At 36.4% G+C, this 20,067-nt stretch overlaps 1 protein-coding gene across 1 annotated transcript; it reads left to right on the top strand.

The window, feature by feature from the left end:
* Positions 1-18,706: 18,706 nt before the first annotated feature.
* On the top strand, positions 18,707-19,831 carry LOC149005613 (putative F-box protein At5g55150). Its single transcript, XM_089135956.1, has one exon. It carries the CDS (start codon positions 18,707-18,709, stop codon positions 19,829-19,831), a length of 1,125 nt encoding a protein of 374 aa, XP_088992082.1.
* The last annotated feature ends 236 nt before the right edge of the window (positions 19,832-20,067 follow it).

Here is a 20,067-nt window from a genome sequence, read left to right as displayed (position 1 = left end):
CCTTTCTTATTCTTGGAGCTTTCATCACGCTCCACCACATTTGCCTTGGCAACAACAAGGTTGGAGAACTTCCTCTCCGAGCCTTTATTGTCTTCTTCTATGCGAAGTCTAACAATTAGATCTTCAACATTCATCTCTTTCCTTTTGTGCTTCAAATAGTTCTTGAAGTCTTTCCATGCTGAGGGTAGCTTTTCAATGATTGCAGCTACTTGGAAAGACTCACTCATGGTCATTCCCTCAGCATGAATTTCATGAATGATCGTTTGGAGTTCTCGAACTTGACTCATCACAGTCTTTGAGTCTATCATCTTGAAATTCAAGAACTGACCCACAAGAAACTTTTTAGCACCAGCATCCTCAGATCTGTACTTATGATCTAAGGACTCCCAAAGTTCCTTGGCAGAACCCTTAGTACTATACACACTATACAGTGCATCAGTCAAGCCGTTCAGAACATAGTTCCGGCAAAGGAAATTAGATTGTTTCCATGATTCAATTGTTTGAGCATTTGAACCATCCTTCCCATCAGTGGGAGGATCCTCTTTCAAGAATCTCGCAAGATTCAAAGTTGTTAAATAAAACAACATCTTTTGTTGCCAAGTTTTGAAGTTTAGTCCTCCAAACTTTTCAGGTTTCTCATGGTGATTCACTGGAATCGAGACCGATTGAGTCGTGGCCGTAGGAGCCTTCACACTCGTGTTATCTCCCATATTTCAACCTGAACAAAATCTGAACAAAATCTGTTTTAAGATTGTTGGCCAAAATTGATAAATAGATCAGGAGAAACAGATATTATCAGGAGAAATTAGAAGACAACAATCAAAGAATATATCAAAACTAATTAACAAGGAAAAATCGAAATACACTCAAACGGAACCTGAACCGGAAGCAAGAAGAGTAAGGAATTAGAATCGTCGAGGCACGTCAGACGCTTTCCTTAAAACAGATTCGTCCCCTCCACAGTGTGCTTGAGGATTCAACGGACGTCTGTCTCCCCCAGGATACAACGACGAACAACGATGTACTTAGCACAAAGTATATCGCAACGACGTAACTTGACATGTGCCTTCCTTCTATCACCACACGATTCAAACACGAAACCAAACTCGAAACCAAACTCAAAACAAAACTCACAAACGTTTTAAGAAAACTCTTAAATCACACTTAACATTCTTCTTTGAAAACACACCACAACCACCATCTTCATCAAGGGGGGATCCCTATTTATAGAGGAATTCTATGTCTCTTTAACTAGCTTAAAAGATGAAAAGCCATAGTCATTATTCCCCAAACTTAATGAATTAAGTTATGGAAATGAAAAGCTTTAATAATAATCAAGCTAGAAATGAGAAGTTCCTTGGAAGTCAAGAGTCCCCAAAACCCTCCATAATTATCTTAGGGAAATGAGAAGTTTGTTGTTAGGAAATAGAAGGTCCCATAACCTCCATTCATGAACTCACCTTGGGAGATGAAACACCCAAAAGTCCATATTTATTCCATACATTTATTTCCACAAATGCATGTATTTCCACAAACTCTCCATATGAATGGTTTTTCATTCACATTCACACATGCTCAAAGAGCATACCAAAAAAATTTTTATTATTATTTTTTAAAAATTTTTATTTTATAATAATAATATAATAAAATTTTAATAAAAATAAAAATTTTCATATAAAATTTTAAAATCCAAAAACACACTTACCCACTACAACTTTTCTAATTAACCCTCAAATCTTCCCCCCTAACCCACCACAACAACATTTTCATCCTTACCCACTTTTAAATCTTCTTCCTCCACCCCCCCCCTTTTTTTTTCTTTTTTTCTACACTTTTACCTTCGAACGCATTTATAAATTTTTTTTGGGAACCCAGCCACCCCTAATTATAAAAAAAAAAAAAAAAAAAAAAAAAAAAAACAAAAAAAATATATATTTTTTTTTTTTTTTTTTTTATAAAAAAACACACACCCTTTTTTCTTATTGCCCCCTCACTTCAAAAAAGGCCAAAGGTACCCCCCTTTTTACAAAAACGTGCGAGGAGGAGGTCGATCATTCTTTTCACTTTGGAATAGAAAACATAATGATACATAGTCTGCTGTCTTTCTTCTCAAAACGCAATACTTCGAGCGGATTCGTTCTTCGAGCGGAATCGTGCTGATAACGTGTTATAAAATAAAGAGAAAATATATTAGATACAAAGAAGAAAGACAAGATGAGTTCAATCAGAAGTAATTCATTCAGTTGAGTGCATTACATATTTATAGTAGAATGAGCATCTACTCTGATATGGAAATAAAATATATGATTCTTACACACAATAAGATATTTTTGATATGGAAAGATAGATTGCCGCCCAAGATAGAAGGTGCATAGAATGGAAATATTGACTGCCAATATTGTGTAATGAGATGGTTGTGATCTTCACCAATATTGCATCCTGAGGTAATTGAGATCTTCAATTGGAAGTACAATCTCTTTGGGGTAATGGACATCCATAATAAATATTATTTATAACAAATTTTTCTTTATTTTAAAATTTTTGACATCTATTATCAATTTTTTTCTTATTTTAAAATAATAGAAAAACCTCCAAAATCCATAATAGAAAAGTCTATTATGGATTATGGTGAGAATTTCAATCCTTTCATTTATGTGGAAGTTTACTTAAAGTTTTATAGTTAAGATGAGGGTAAAATAGTCAATACTCATTCTTTTATAAAAACCATACTTCCCCTCTTTTCTCACCTTTTTACTATCATTTTCTAACAACTTTTTATTTTGACACCAAACTTATTTTTTAATTCATAATTTATTTTTGATAAAATTCACCAAACCATTTTTCATTCTTAATTCTTAACCAATAATGAATTCTTGTACTTATTTCTTTTAAATAAGCATAATTGAGAATGAGAATTGATACAAAATAGAGCCTTAATTCCTATCAGATGCATAATTCCGTTTTTGAATGTCTCTGTCCAGTTTCGATCAAGCCCTTCATCGAACGGTCATTTGGTGTTCGATCGTGCTGATTTTTGAAAGAGAGCTTCATGACTTCTTAAACCTCAAATCCAACGGTGAAATTATGCATCTGATCTCTCTAAGTCGGTCTGATTAGTACGTCAAAACCCTAATTGGCTGAGTCAGATAGGATCTCTGAGTTTGATTCAAATTCTGTCAAGATTCATATCTCATGTAAACTCTATAAAAGGAGAAGATACTCCATCAAAGAGAACGTGTTCTAGAGCTTAGGAGAAGCACATTTTCTTTTATCTTTGGTTTATTTAGGCTTTCTTTAGTTTTCTTTGTTTGCATTTGTGAGATTTTAATTTCTAGATTGAATGTTTAGGTTTAATTTTTTTATGTAATGCAATTCAAGTTCAAGTTTCAAGTTTTTAGATTCGTTTTTCTTTGGTCTAGCAATTGCAGATTTAGATCATTCTAGATCTAGATCTGGTTGTTAGGCTTGGTTGAGATTCGAATTGTTTGTTCAATTCGCAAGTAAGTAACATTCTTTATTAATCTTCTCTCTTCCCTCCATTCCCGCTTCTATCTACCCCTCCATATTCTTAATTTAGGATTTACTTTCATGATTTATTTATTGTTCTCCCTTCTCCTAGATCCTTGATCAGAGATGCCTACAGTCATGCCTCTCTTTGGTTAAGGTTTCCATTTTACTTTCTACAATTTATTTTTGTTATTTACTTTCTACAATTTACTTTCAATATTTATTTATTGTTCTCCCTTCCCCTGGATCCTTGGTCAGAGATGCCTACAGTCGTGCCTCTCTTTGGTTAAGGCTTCATTTTCCTTTTATTGCGTTGTTTATTGCTTTGTTATTTACTTTTTGCACTGTTTTTTTTCCCTTTAATATCCGTTGCCCCGATCTATGGATTGTAAGTTACGACAAAGGGTCCATGGTCAAAGTCATTATTATTATACTCCCCTTCCCTCGATCCAGAGCTAACACTCGGATCACTTCCCTTTTCCTTTTATTTTTATTGTTCGCATTTTTTTTCCTATCTTTTAGTTATGCATTGACTGTGTTTAATTTATTTTTCGTTTCAATTCGATTGCATTAGATGTATAGATTAGGATCGTTTAGTTTAGTTAATTATTTAACAAAAATTGAGTCATCCCACTCTCACATTACTATTAAGAAGTTGAATTCTAAGTGGCATATCTCCTTGAGATCGACCCGTTAGCTACACGATACCGTGCACTTGCGGTTACTTTTAATTTCACAAACAGGTACATCACAGAAGAAGATGCATAAATCCTTAAGAAGTTGGCGAATCTAGAATAATTCGGCAGCAGTGGCAACAAGCGCACGATACTCAGACTCTGTACTTGAGCGTGAAATGACAAGTTGTTTCTTTACTGCCCAAGATATTAGGTTTGGCCCTAAGTAAATATAGTATTTAGTGACAGATCGTCTGTCATCAACATCGCCGCCCAATCGGCATCAGAATAAGCAGTAATGGGGGAAGGACGAGCCCTTGGTGATTAGAAGTCCTTGATTGATGGTCCCTTTAAGATAGTGTAGTATCCGTTTAACAGCCTCCCAATGAGGAATGCGTGGAGAGTGCATATGTTGGCATACTTGATTAACCGAGTAAGTAATATCTGGCCGTGTGAGACTCAAAAGCTATAGATGCGGGCTGTTGAATTACTATGGCTTTCGTATGTTCTACATGATTTGCAAGTGCAACTTCCAAGAGGAATGGACATTTATTGTGATAATGTGTCTGCAACACAAATGGCTACAAATTCAGTGCTACATGCTCGCACAAAACATATACAAGTGGACTATCATTTTGTCCGAGACTTTGTTCAGAACAACACCATAAAAGTGCACTTTGTTAGGTCAGATGATCAAAGTGTAGATGTGTTTACTAAGGGCTTAACATCACAAGCTTTCTTCAAGCATAGAGACAAATTCTTGCACTTGCCAATGCAGAGTTTGAGGGGAGATGAAAGACCATAACGGATCTGTTATGGTTTGAATTTGATTTTTGAATTCAAGTTGTTGAATTCAAATTTTGGATTCAAATTTTGAATTCAAATGTGAATATTGTAAACGAATCTTGTACAACAACCATGTTTATTTATAAATACATAAGACTTACCCATCAAGGTAAGCAATCTACTTACAAAATTAGAGTTTCTCTTTAATGGACCACAAACTAATGTTGGGTCCCCTTAATAGAATATGTTACGTGTGGATCCCAACCAAACTAACACCATTAGTCGTTGTTAAGTATATTCAAATTTCAAATGTGGAGGGACCAAATTGACCCTCAGATTATTTATTACATTGTATTATTATATATTTTTTCCTCTTTTGTTGAATATATATAATTAACATTTAATGACCAATTATCTCTTTTTAAAACCACATATTAACACAATGTATTAAATAACTTGAGAGGCATTTTGGTTCCTTCACGTTGAAACTTGAATAGTTGAATGTACTTAACGGCGGCTAATGGTGTTAGTTTGTTTGGGACTCACACGTAATATATTATACTAAAAGGAAACATGTAATATATTACACTAATGGTGTTAGTTTGTTTGGTGTTAGTTAATGGTCCACTTAAAGGACCCATACGTTAAAAACTCTTTTTCTCTTCATAATGGATTTTTCTCCCTTACCTTTACTATAATGGTCCTAACTCCATGATCGAAATTTTGATTCTTTTCCTTCATTCTTTGTTTTTATTTTTATTTTTTGTAAAACCCAATTATTTGCTTTGTAACGTATGTTTATCATAATTTGAAGTGTATTTTAGCCCTTCTAGATTTGAAATTTGAAATGACTTAATAATGGGAAATAATTAGTTGCTATAGAACTTAGACATAATCTTTTACATTAAAGGGTCCCAACATAGGTTTATGTTCTATAAGAGGACACACCTGTAAAATTTTCTAAGAAAACCTTTTGTAAGAGCCCGGGTTGCATCCAAGTATTTTCGCTATTTCCTATTATCTTATGGTTTCAAGAGGCAAGGTTTGATCACTTTAGTCTTTTGTGGCTGATGAACATGACAGATAAAATAAGGTGTAGCAAACTAGGTTTGCTTACCAAAAAAAAAAAAAAAAAAAAGAAAACTTGGTTTGTACTTGGCAAGTCATTAAAAGTTCTTTTTCTCTTTGGAAGAAAAAAAAACCTTTAAATCCTAGTGAATTTTTTTAATGCATGAGTCTTCAACCATGACGTGATCTAAGAAGGATCATAATGGCCATAACTTTAATCCCACTTTGCAAGAGAGTATTTCCTTATTAGAATCTTGGTCAATAAGTTGGAGTGGAGTCAAAACATTGTGCTAAGATCCACCCCACCCTCCTTTTTAATAGTTCATATACATACATTGATCTATCCGGGCTTAAACTACTATTCTTTTTCTTGCAATTAATGAGGTTCTCCTTTCCGACCATCAGCAACTTTGGTTGGGGATAAATGTTATATCCAAAACTGATTAATTAGCTGTTCTTGTAGCTCTACCTTTCCTGTGCTACTAAAGAAGTAAGTGGGGGTCAACTTTTGATAGGTTGGGAAGTTATCTCCGACAATCAAGTTAGTCAAGAACACAACTAAGGATGGGCTCTGAGTTTCATTAGACTCAGAGCATAAGTGAATACTGAAGTGAATTAGTTATCCCTATAGGGTAGTAGGTGTTGGGTTTATACAGGCTAACCTATATGACGAAGGCCTTTAGATGCACATCCTTGTATTATCATACATCTTCTTACATTTCATGACCGTCGGATGTGGCGCCTTCCTTTTAGAGACATGCTTTGTCTAAATAGGCAAGTAGTTAGGTCGGCTATATCATCGTCATACATCATGGGAATCAGGTCAAGAATCCTGCCTTGAGCAGATAAGGCAGATAAGTCACTATTTCCTTAATTCCTAAAGGTGTACCCATGGAAAAAAAAAGATTTGGCGAAATATTACTTAAACATGGTAGTATTTTACAGTTTCGGTGAGTAGCGAACCGAATGGGTGGGTCTATCACAGATATTCCATATATCGGCGATATATGATTTCTCACATTATCGTGATAAATTCTGCAATTTCTTGCCCTTTATAATCAATTTTTTTGGCTAAATTTCACCCATTTTTAAAAAATTTTGGTTTGATTTTTTAATGTTTTCCATTTTTTATTTCTAATTATAAGAACCAATCAATCGTAAATGCAAGTATACTTGACAAGATAATTTGAAAACTAATGATTTGATTGAAATGCATAAGATAAGGTTAACTAACTCTTGCATCTAAGTCCAAAGATATGATTGAAATGCATATGGAAAAGATTGATTGACTATTGTAATTGGAATCACAAGATATGACGGAATTACAAGATATGATGCAAATGCATATGAAAATAGAGATTAATTGACTCTCGTAATTGGAATCATAAGATATGGTGGAAATGCTTATGATAAGTGAAGATTGATTGACTCTTGTAATTGAAATCACAAGATATGAAGAAAATGCCTATCGTAAGAATTAGCTCTCCAATCCAAAATTTGGCTGAAACATCCCCTTAAATTTTGCCAAAATGTCGGACCTTGGGTGTACCTAGTATCTTTCCTGGGCTACCACGTCATCTTAGTTGAGTAACCACAAACCTTGCCGGACTAACCTTGCTGGCCTGGCCAAGTTAGGTCAGGCAAGTCAAATTTGTTCAACCTCATGTATTTATTTCACTACTTGAGCCCCCATTCCATGCACCATGCCTCTTAGGTGGTTGGGCAGATGGAATGTCCATAGTGAACACCCCTGGCCTTGGGGAGCTCAAAATTCAAGCTTTGGCTGTTGGCTAGGTGGCTTATGGACTTGACAAGGCCCAATGGCACCTGAGCTTCCTGGATTTTTCCCTTCCCCTGAGCGATTTGCTGTCTCCTTGGCCCCAGTCAAGCTTCTGGGAGGCCAAGAGTCTCATTTATTAAACTCTCTGGGAAGTCCAATGCAGTGAACGGAGTTTCGTTCATATCGCTTGGTTCGCTACCCAGCGAACCGGGCGAAAGGGCGAAATCTCGGCGATATTTCGCCCTCAAAATACTATAAAATTTCTTGCACAATGTCAAATCATCAGTCATGTGTTTAAAATATATATAAAATAATATTTCAAAAAGTCATATTTACGTTTAAGTTTTTCATTTTTTGTGTTTTTATATAAAATAATATATGAAAAACTCGACTAGTCAAATCATTCTCATATTTAAATTTAAGTTTTTTGCTTTTTGTGTTTTTTATAAAGGTTATTTTTGAGCCACGTGTGTGGACATTACCTGAAATGCCATAACTTAGGTTCAAATACAAAAAACGGAACTCAAAAATTATCAAAAAAAATTTAAACTGTTCATCTTCTTCTCCATTTCTTCTGTTCGTCGTTTCAGTCTGAAATAAAAGTTATTTCTTTGCCATCACCGGAAGGGCGGAAACAAACTCAAGACGGTGATATTCTGACGAATAAATCATTACAAATCGTTATTTCGTCGAAAAACAAGCGAAATATAGCCGAGATAGCCGATTTTTCGGCGATATAATGTTAATCTCGTTTCGCGGCTCGCGCTGGGGGGGGGGGGGGGGGGGGCGCGCGCCCCTTTTTCACCTTTTCTTCTTCCTTCCTTGGTTTTTTTTTTTTTTTTTGTGTTTGGTTTGTTGGGTTGGTCCCACCGCCTCCCCCCCCCCCTCCCTTTGTCCCTTCATATTCTCCCCCCCTTCCCATTCTCCCCCCCTCTTCTCCTTTTTTTTTTTTTTTTTTCTTTCTCCGTTTCTTTTTTTTTTTTTTTGTTTCCCCCTCCCTTTTTCCCTTGTTTTTTGGGTGGTTTTTTTTTTTTTTTTCTTTTTTTTTTTTTTCTTTTGGTTTTCTGGGTCCCCCCCCCCCCCCCCCCCCCCTTCTGTTTTGTCCCTTTTTTTCCGGGTTTCCCCCTTTTACCTTCCTTTTTGTTGGGATAATTGTATTACAAAATCTTCAAACATACAAAGATGAAATCGTAATACAATTAAGAGATGAAGATCGTCTTTAGCAAATTTGAAGAGCTTGAAGTAGCAACCGAACGAACCACCGATTGATGAGGTTGAGTCACACCTTGATGCTGTCTTTAAGGTAATTGATGCACCCTACTACCAAGAGTTCTTCGCACCACCACCTCCAAGATAAAGCAACCTCCAACTAGAAGATGAGGTAGTTCTTCTAGTCCCTTAAAGGAGCCAAAAGCTAGAGCACAACACTTAGACAACTCAAGAAAGAAATGAACTTTGTAAAACAAATAATGTGAGTGAGGAGAGTCACAATAGCACACAATATGCAAGGAAGGGTTGGGTTTATATAGGCCCAAACCACACCTCCCCACTAGGGGAGAATCAATTCTCCACTAATGGAGAATCAATGGTTTGTCCCTCCTCCACTAATGTGAATAAACCCCCTTGACCTAACCTCCCCACTACTTGGGGAAGTAACTCTCATATTCACTTCTTTGGAATGAATAGGCTTTAACCCATTCAAAGACCTTAACCCCCACTCATGGTAATGGCCATGAATGGTCATGAAGTTGAAATGAGAAATAAAGGTCAAGAGTTAGAATTTGAGTAATTCCACCATTCAAGTTAGCCCACCTCATCACCATGATCAAGACCTTTAAGACCCATGACCAATGTCATGAAGAGCCTCATAACCAAGGTCATGAAGGGCCTCCTTTACTCATGGTGCCTCATTACCACCCTTACCTCATGGTGCCTCATTACCACCCTTACCTCAAGGGTCCCACACACAAACAAAACAATTAAATAAAAGAAATGCAAAAACTAATTTTGAAACTTAATATATAGATAATATAGATTTTAATAAAAAACCTAACAATCCCCCACAAGTTTCAAAATTGCAAAAAAAGGACTCGTGTTGTGACTTTATTAGACACTAAAGGACACATCGTTGTAGGTGTCTTTCGGACTTGAACCTACACTAGGTCTAATGAGTCGCGCTACAAAGTACGGGTAGAGTCAGACTCCTTGAACCTTTCCTCATTAGTGTAGCTGACCGCCCCATCATCCATGTCCTAAAGGTCGACTTTTGGAGCTACCTTTTACACTACACATTGGACTTTTGAACCGGCCATGTCCCTTATCTTGGATTCATGAATGTTTAGAACACTCGCCTATAAGTGCTCATTAGTGGCGGCCAAACCACCTACATCCACTTAGGTTAGTCTCTGATGTGCACCACAACTAACACACCCCCACATTCCTTGGGATTAGACTAATTAAGAGCTTCGCTCAACCTTACCCTTGTGGTAGTACTATTACCTTCATCTACACCCTAGAATGGAATCATTATAAATGGTAGTACTGAACCGGTCTTCCCATGACTTCGTTTGTACCCCTTGAACCTAATTCAGGTATTTAGCCTCTTCACATAGGTAGGGTATCCATCATGTGACCCGAGGATAAGGCATTAACCCCATTCCTGTAGATGCAATACACAAGTTTTTGACAGACATAGCCTTTGTGAACTTGTCAGCTTGATTCCTTTCTGACTTCACATAATCGATAGCTATCATTCCTTCATCTATGTACTGTCGCACAAGATTGTGCCTAAGGCGTATATGCCTCCTTTTACCATTGTACACCTTATTCTTGGCTAAGTGAATAGCCGCTTGGTTATCACAATGTAGTGATACCGATGGCGTCGGTTTTTCCCACAATGGTATATCCGCCATTAAACTTCTAAGCCATTCGGCTTCTGTTCCTGCCTTCTCTAAAGCTATGAACTCAGCTTCCATGGTAGAACCTGTTCCACATGATTGCTTTGTGGACTTCCAAGAGATTGCACCACCTGCTAGTGTAAACACATACCCACTAGTGGCTAAGGATTCGTTTGTATCCGAAATCCAATTAGCATCGCAATACCCTTCTAAAACTGTTGGTTTACCACTATAGTGTAAACTATAGTCTATAGTACCTTTTAGGTACCTTAGTAATCTATCAATTGCACTCCAATGCTCTTTACTTGGATTTTGAGTATGTTGACTCAACTTTCCTACCGCAAGAGCAATATCCGGACGTGTACAATTCATAAGATATGAAACTGAACCAATGATTTGTGCATACCTTTTCCCGGTTCACTGGTTCACCCAAGTTCCTTTTCAAATGACATCCCACCTCAAAAGGTGTTTTGACTGCTGAAAGTTCATGGTAGCCATACTTTGTAAGTATGTTTTCCACATAACGAGCTTGAGATAGTGAAATACAATTCCCTTGCTTGATGATCTTAATCCCAAGAATCATATCAGCTTCCCCTAAGTCTTTTGTGTCAAAATTAGACATCAAAATATGCTTAGTTTGATTCACTATTGCCAAGCTCGTCCCCATTATCAACATATCATCTACGTATAGTAGAATAAATACGCCTTTACCACCGTGAAACTTGCTATATAAGCACCTTTCGGCATTGTTGATGATAAAACCATTTGAAATTAGAGCCTTGTCTAATTTTTCATGCCATTGCTTAGGCGCTTGCTTCAATCCATATAAGGATTTTCTAAGCTTGCAAACTTTTTGCTCTTGTCCTTTTACAATACAACCTTCTGTTTGTTTTATGTAAATTTCCTCTTCTAAATCACCATTTAGAAAAGCAGTTTTTACATCCATTTGATGGATGACCAAGTTATGTATTGACGCAATTGCCAACATAACTCTTATTGAGGCAATTCTTGACACAGGGGGCAAATGTGTCAAAATAATCGATGTTTGGTTTTTGCCTAAATCCCTTGACAACAAGTCTAGCCTTGAAACGATCAAGGGACCCATCACTTTTAACTTCTTTCGAAATATCCACTTGGTCTCCAAAGTTTTAGAGCCAATTGGTAAATCTACCAATTCCCAAGTATTATTCGCCAAGATTGAATCAAGTTCACTCTTGATTGCCTCCTTCCAAAAGATGGCATCTAGTGATGTGATAGCCTCTTTATAATTAAGAGGATCCTTATCTACCAAGTAAACAAGCCACTCATCATCCTTATATTTGGGTCTTTTGAGTCGTTTGCTTGTTCTTGATTGATTTCCATCACTAATACCCAATTGATTGATATTCTCTTCAATTGGATCCAACTCCCCATTGATCAATTGGCTCTCCTTACTTATCGGTAAGGCGGAGTTAAAGGGGAAAATTCTTTCAAAGAACTCAACGTCCCTTGATTCTATGATGCTATTTGGTTCAATAACATCATCCATGGATTTAATTACCATGAATCGGTATGCCGTGCTATTTATCGCATACCCCAAGAACACACAATCACATGTTTTGGGACCTAGTTTCCTTTTCTTGGAATCCGGTAATAACACCTTGGCCAAACAGCCCCAAACACGTAAATGTTTTATACTTGGTTTTCTACCAAACCATTTTTCAAATGGAACCATACCGGTCTTGTTATGTGGGATTCTATTTAATAGATAACATGAAGTCAACATGGCTTCCCCCCACATATCAAGTGGTACATTAGAACTCAACAACATGGAGTTCATCATCTCTTTAAGAGATCTATTTTTCCTTTCCGCTACCCCATTTGATTCCGGTTGGTAAGGAGCGGTCGTTTCATGGATAATTCCATTTTCCTCACAAAACTTATCAAGATTAAAATACTCAGTCCCTCTATCGGTTCTAAGTCTTTTAATCTTCTTGCCAAGTTGATTTTCAACTTCCGTTTTGTAAGATATAAATGCCTTTCCAGCCTCATCCTTTGATTTGAGCAAATAAATCATGGTATATCTAGAATAATCATCTATGAAGGTGATAACATAATTGTTTCCTCCCCTTGACTCATATGACTTATAGTCACTTAAGTCACTATGGATCAATTCCAAGAGATCACTCTTTCTATCCATAGTCTTGTGAGGCATTTTGGTTAACTTAGCCTCCACACAAGTTTTACACTTGTCCTTGGGAGATTCCACCTTTTCGGTGATCATCCCTAACTTGCATAGTTTGATGATATATTTTACACTACTATGACCTAACCTACCATGCCACAAATCAAAAGAATTAGACGAAACAACAAAGTAAGCAGAAGAGGTACTAGCCTTTTCAATTACAACATTGGAAATACTAAGTACAAACAACCCCTCACTAAGATATCCCTTTCCCACAAATACATTGTTTTTAGTGATAATTGCCTTATCACTTTCAAAAGCCAACTTCATTCCTACTTTATTAAGCAAAGGAATTGAAATTAAATTTCGCCTAATATCCGGCACATGGAGAACATTGGTGAGAACAATAGTTTTTCCCCAAGTAAGTTTCAAAGTCACCTTACCTTTTCCCATAACAGGGGCACTTTGGGAGTTTCCCATAAATACCTTTTCATCATTTGAGCCCATGGAATAGGAGGAAAACATCTTGAGATCACCACAGATATGTCTTGTAGCACCGCTATCCAACACCCAATCCTTTGGTTTTTCAACCAAATTGGCTTCGTGATCATAGCTACAAACACATCATCTTCAACTAGGTTCACCTTTTCAACTTTTTTCTTCTTGAACCTACAATCTTTCTTAAAATGGCCAACCTTTCCACAAACAAAACAAGTCGGTTTCTTCTTCTTAGAAGACTCATCATATTCTTGATGACTTTTCCTCTTCTTGTTTTGCTTGTTGGTTTCCACCAAGTTCGCTTTTAGGCGACTTTCTCCAAGGTCTTTTTCACCTTTGTCTTTGAACCGGTTCCTTTCTTCAATCTTGATCCTTACAACCAACTGGTCTAAGGTCAATCCTGTCTTCTTATGTTTCATAGACATCTTGAAAGCATTCCATGAAGGTGGAAGTTTCTCAATCAAGGCACCGGTTACAAATTCTTCAGGTAAGACCATTTTCTCTTTTGCTAGCTTCCCAACCACAATTTGAAATAAATCAATTTGGGTTGATATTGTGTCACTATCTTTCATAGTAAAATTTAGAAAGCTAGCCACCAAGTATTTCTTTGAACCATCATCTTCAAGAGAATACTTTTTAACCAAAGCATCCCAAATCGAATAAGCATATTCTAATGAACTATACACATGGTATAAGTCATTAGATAATGCATTCAGAATTCGATTCTTGCATTGGTAGTCCGCTTGAATCCAAGCCACCCTTTTGCCCTCCTTAACAGATCAATACTTTTTTCTGGCATGGGTTCAGTCAAGGCAAATGCCACCCCAATTTGGGCTAAGGCAAATAGCAACATTTGCCTCCACCTTTTGAAGTTTTGACCTCCAAACTGTTCGATTTTGTCGAACTCAGTGACAATCCTCATCTTACCCAAATCCGGGATAAGATCTGTCACTGTTGGAATTACATTAGTGGGGATTGAATCATGAGTAGCAAGGAATGGATATCTCATACCACCTATGGCAACGAAAGTGTCGTCACCTTGTTTGTTGACATTACCTTCAACGGTATTGTTTGAAGGATCTCCTCCGATGTTAATTCCATCAACAACCTCAATAATGTTGTTGTCTCCGTCTTTGTTGAAGTCGCCATCTCCAAGACTTGCCATTGGATCTTCCAAAGCAATTACCTTAAACTTGTTGGGATAATTGTATTACAAAATCTTCAAACATACAAAGATGAAATCGTAATACAATTAAGAGATGAAGATCGTCTTTAGCAAATTTGAAGAGCTTGAAGTAGCAACCGAACGAACCACCGATTGATGAGGTTGAGTCACACCTTGATGCTGTCTTTAAGGTAATTGATGCACCCTACTACCAAGGGTTCTTCGCACCACCACCTCCAAGATAAAGCAACCTCCAACTAGAAGATGAGGTAGTTCTTCTAGTCCCTTAAAGGAGCCAAAAGCTAGAGCACAACACTTAGACAACTCAAGAAAGAAATGAACTTTGTAAAACAAATAATGTGAGTGAGGAGAGTCACAATAGCACACAATATGCAAGGAAAGGTTGGGTTTATATAGGCCCAAACCACACCTCCCCACTAGGGGAGAATCAATTCTCCACTAATGGAGAATCAATGGTTTGTCCCTCCTCCACTAATGTGAATAAACCCCCTTGACCTAACCTCCCCACTACTTGGGGAAGTAACTCTCATATTCACTTCTTTGGAATGAATAGGCTTTAACCCATTCAAAGACCTTAACCCCCACTCATGGTAATGGCCATGAATGGTCATGAAGTTGAAATGAGAAATAAAGGTCAAGAGTTAGAATTTGAGTAATTCCACCATTCAAGTTAGCCCACCTCATCACCATGATCAAGACCTTTAAGACCCATGACCAATGTCATGAAGAGCCTCATAACCAAGGTCATGAAGGGCCTCCTTTACTCATGGTGCCTCATTACCACCCTTACCTCATGGTGCCTCATTACCACCCTTACCTCAAGGGTCCCACACACAAACAAAACAATTAAATAAAAGAAATGCAAAAACTAATTTTGAAACTTAATATATAGATAATATAGATTTTAATAAAACCACCCTTTTTTTTTTTCTTTTTCTTTTCTTTCTCTTCTTCTTCCTCCCTCCCTATGTTTTTTTTTTTTTTGCGTCTTTTGCCGTCTGCGGCTTTTTTTTTTTTTGGTTTTTTTTGGCCCCCAGACGATCCTGATTTTGCCACGTGTGTAAATTAAATCGGACGGTGTAAATTAAAAGTGAGGGGTTTAATTGTAAATATAAATTATATTTTTTACACTAAAAGTTTTTTAATTTTGTAAATTTATAAAAAAAATCCCTCTTACTCTTTCAACTGATCGAACCCAAAATTTTAACAAAGCAGCGAGCAAGAGAGAGAAATACTTAGTCGGATTTCAACCGGCTATTCACCGGCGATATTGGATGGTTGAGATTTTACGGGAAAAGCTTTGTTGAGGATTGAAAATGGCTGCCAAAACTGGAAGCAATAGCATGGTTATGGCAGCAAATTGTAAATTGGAATCCATTTCCTTTGAAGAGTTTCACCGAAACCCAGAACATCTTCAGTCTCAAGACAATTGAAGAACAAATCAAATAACCCACTCCCATTTAAAGCTTCTCCTATGGGTCAAATCTCTCTTTCTCTCTCTCTCCTTTTGAGACACTGTTGGGGAGGAAAATCGTGACAAATACTGAAGATTTTTTCTCTCTTGACCCTGAAACCACTACTTCAAGCTTTGAGATCTGAAGAAATGGAGCGAGTCTACGAGATCTGAAGATTTTAATCGGATAGAGATGATGTTTCTGATGTTTAACTACTAAGCTCTCCTTGAATAGATTTTCAGACTAGTTGGGTACTTTTTTGTTGGATTTATTCTTCTTCTTTCATCGTTTTATGCATTAGAATATGTTCTTGCGGTTTGTTGGTCTCAACATTTGCTTGATGGAAATCACTCCATCACTCCGTCCGATTTGATGTAGGGTTTGCAAAATGGGCGATTAAAATTGGGTATAATCAAGGTTTTTTTTTTGTGAATTTGCAAAACCGAAAAACTTTTAGTGTAAAAGAAGAAAGTTTTATTTACAATAAAACCCTCGCACTTTCAATTCACACCGCCCGATTGTAATTTTTACACTTGGCAAAATCAGAAGCGTCAGCTGCTGACAGCACCAATTGCCGCAAATAAAAATCCATAAATAACGATATTGAATTGAATAGATCAAAATTGAGCAGCATGAAAAATTTAATCAATTTATGATTTTAAATGGCCAAAAAGGTAGGCAATGTTTTCATCAAATTCTAATGCTTGGATTGTGAGATGTAGAACAATCTTTCTACAAGTGGGAAACATGAAAGTAAACAACAATAAATTGGTCAATGTAGGTTGGTAGAGTGGTAAGATACATACATCTCAGTGGATAATGCAATCAAGGTGCATGCAAGCTTGTCTGGATGAACCTCAAACACCGGATCAGATTATTATCATATATCTGATAAAGTCCGAATTCGAATTCGGATGCCTTCTTTAAATTTATGCTAGATTCAAATAGTAATTTTACTAATAGAATTTAGATTTGGATACTGGTGTATCCGAACCGAATGCGATCCCTTCACAGGTTGGCCCTGATCCTAATTGGCCCTGTCCCTGGCCCTAATTGGCTCTGACCCTGATTAGCCTTGTCCCTGGCCCTGATTGAAATTTATTGAAATATAAAATGATTCAAACTTATACAAATGATAAAATAGTCAATAAATTAATAGTGTTACTTTAAACATAAATAAATTCATTCTCCATAATTTTATATTGATCTCTAAAAGTCTCTCATTGCTTTGATGATGGAAATTGAAAACCTCTCCCATTACTTTGGTGATAGAAATTGAAATCTCCTCCCATTGATATTGTTATTAAAAAAAAAAATTCAAAACTTTGTTAACAAGTAAATCAACGATAATTTAGTATTGATAATTTTTCCGTAGTTAAAGAAAATTATATTTTAGTTACAAACATAACTATTTGTCCTTAATAAATTTTTTTCCCCCTAAATATCACATTGGAGGCAAAAGAAAGATGTCAATATTCATGATGAAAAGTTGGGGTGTAAATTTGTTAGATATTAATTTTCTATATACTAGCTTTTATTATTTTATAATATATTATCTTGTCTTAGTCAAAAAAAAAAAATCAATGATTTTTTCTGAACTAAAAAATGATTTAGTTCAAAATAAAAGTTATCTTAAAAATAATATAAAAAGTGAACTCATAGTCTAATATGATCAAAATGACTGAAGGTCAAATTGTCAAAGTCGAAACTTATAGTTATATCAATGTTAATGTGAAGATTATGGTAAAAATCTAATACATGATCAATGTCAAATTAACATTAAGACTAGAACCAAAATTAGGGTTAGGATCATGCCAAAATCAAGTGGATGTTTACTACATTGGTAATGAAGATATAATTTATTTTTATTAATTTTTTACAAAACATAATCATGTTTTTAAAATTTGACACGTGTCAAATATTCATCCATGTGGATTATAATTAATTCCTCTCCATATCGGTGGAGGGTCCATACTAAAATCAGGGCCAAAATCATGGGCCTAGTTTAAAGCCAAGATTAGGGCTAAGATCAAGGCCAAATCAGGGACGGGCCAGGATGGGTTGGGCGGGCCAGAGAGTAATCCCAAGCCCGCCCTTAGCCTTAGTTCAGGGCCAGAATATTTTGGCCCTAACCCGCCCTTAGGCCAAAATTTTTAGCCGAAGCCCTATTCGGGCTTAGGGCCGGTTAGGGCCGCTAGGGCCAAACTTGCACCCCTAACTTTAACGACAAAGGATGTGACTGCTAAATTGAATAAATACCTTGGGGGTGGCGCTGAAAATTCTCAAAAGGAAAAAAAAAAATGGTAGAAAACTATTGAGAAGTACCTATTCCGAATTTAACTCTAAATGGAATTTTGATTCATCTCGTCACTATGAACCTCCGCAGGCCGTATTAGGGTTTTGATTTTTGAAATTTTCCTTCTTTCCTTCTTACACCAATTCTTTATATAGGGAAAAACAAGAATAAAGGTATATCGATTTACGTTCGACTGTTTGTAGATCATTAATTCCTTGTAATTAAGTCCTTCATCACCAATTTAGCGTTTCGATAACATTCTTTTTTCAATCTTCTCTTTTATTCTGACGATCTTTATGCTATGTGTGTTCTAAGGTGTTCTTTTTTTCTCAGTTTACTCAATTGGTTTTTTATATTAAGAATTAGAGAAGCATTAACAACGAAACCAGTGTCAACATGTCTACTTACGAATCCAATAGAAAGCTGTTGAAGCACACCATGGAAATTCATGGTGTCAAGAGTACTATAACGGCACTTCCAGAGGATATTATGATTTTGATTATTAAGAAATTAGACATAGTGGGCTTTCATCGTTTTAGTGCAGCATGCAGATCCTGGAAATCGATGGCCATGTTTGCAAAGGGAATACCAGGATTCCAACTACGATCTCAACTCCCATGGTTGATGCTTTCTTCCTTTGAAGATCATCATCATTCTCGGTTTTTCAGTTTGGTACATGGCAAAGTTTTCAAATTTGAATTGCCTAGAATGTATAGTTCTCAGTGTGTTGGGTGTAACTCGGGATGGTTGATAATGGTGGATCTTATGAGACGCGTTTTCCTTTTGAATCCATTTTCCAGAGTTCAGATTGAACTTCCAGGGGTAGCCACTATTCCAGTGCCCGATCTTAATAATCTTCAACATTATTCTGAGACAGAGAAACCACACATTAAAAAGGCTCTGTTGTTTTCACTTCCTGCTGCTGCTACTGCTAACAAATCTGTTGTATCCTCTGTGGCAGTGGATAATTGTGTGGTCATTGCAATTCACCCAAAAAAATTAGCCTTCTGTAGGCTGGGGGATGAAGAGTGGTCTCCTGTGGAACACAATTTTGGGTGGACACCTTTTGAAGATATTATTTTCTACAATGGAAAATTGTATGCTTTTACGAGACAATTGGATCTTAAGCTTGTGAGGATTAGTTTTCGCCTAAGAGTAAGGAGCTGTAACATTTTTTCTCCTTTAGAAGTGGATCTTCACAGGGTTAACAAAGTTTATTTGGTGGAATGCCTTGGTGAGTTGTTGATGGTTCTGGAATATCATAAGTTTGTTTTACCAGAACAAAAAAGGGAATATCATAAGTTTGACAGTGGATTTCTGGTAAGTGTAACTTTCCAGATTCTCGAGTTCGATCTAAAGGATAAAACTTGGATTATGGTGGTTAATTCCACATCTATCTCTGTACATGACTACCTTAGATGTAGAGGAAATTGTATATGCTTCACACCTCCTGAAAGGAAATTAAGGAACACATTTAGATTGTTTCACTTGGAAGATAACAGTATTGAACCTTTCATCTAATGGGCTTCTGATAATTATCTATTGAATAGCATTTAACCTCTTTTTAAGTTTTTAACTACGGAAACTACTTTTATATTAACTAGTAAATCCCCACATGGTAATGCACATGTAATCATATATGTGGGTGTAGAAAAGTACCAGACAAACGAGGTGAGTAATGTATCTCATATGTATGACCTAATAATGGTTACTTAAAAAAAATTACCTAATAATTAATTAGTTTTAGATTTATGTAC

The sequence above is a fragment of the Hakea prostrata genome, chromosome 9 (genome assembly GCF_041222555.1).
Source record: "Hakea prostrata isolate BN-2017 chromosome 9, UWA_Hpros_2, whole genome shotgun sequence".
In the NCBI taxonomy this organism is placed as follows: Eukaryota; Viridiplantae; Streptophyta; class Magnoliopsida; order Proteales; family Proteaceae; genus Hakea; species Hakea prostrata.
Note: the sequence above shows the minus strand (reverse complement) of the source record. Positions and strands in the feature narration are given on the sequence as shown.

Bases quoted from the DNA above. Each gene is read 5' to 3' on its own strand.
- LOC149005613 (XM_089135956.1), top strand. From the start codon at position 18,707: ATGTCTACTTACGAATCCAATAGAAAGCTGTTGAAGCACACCATGGAA.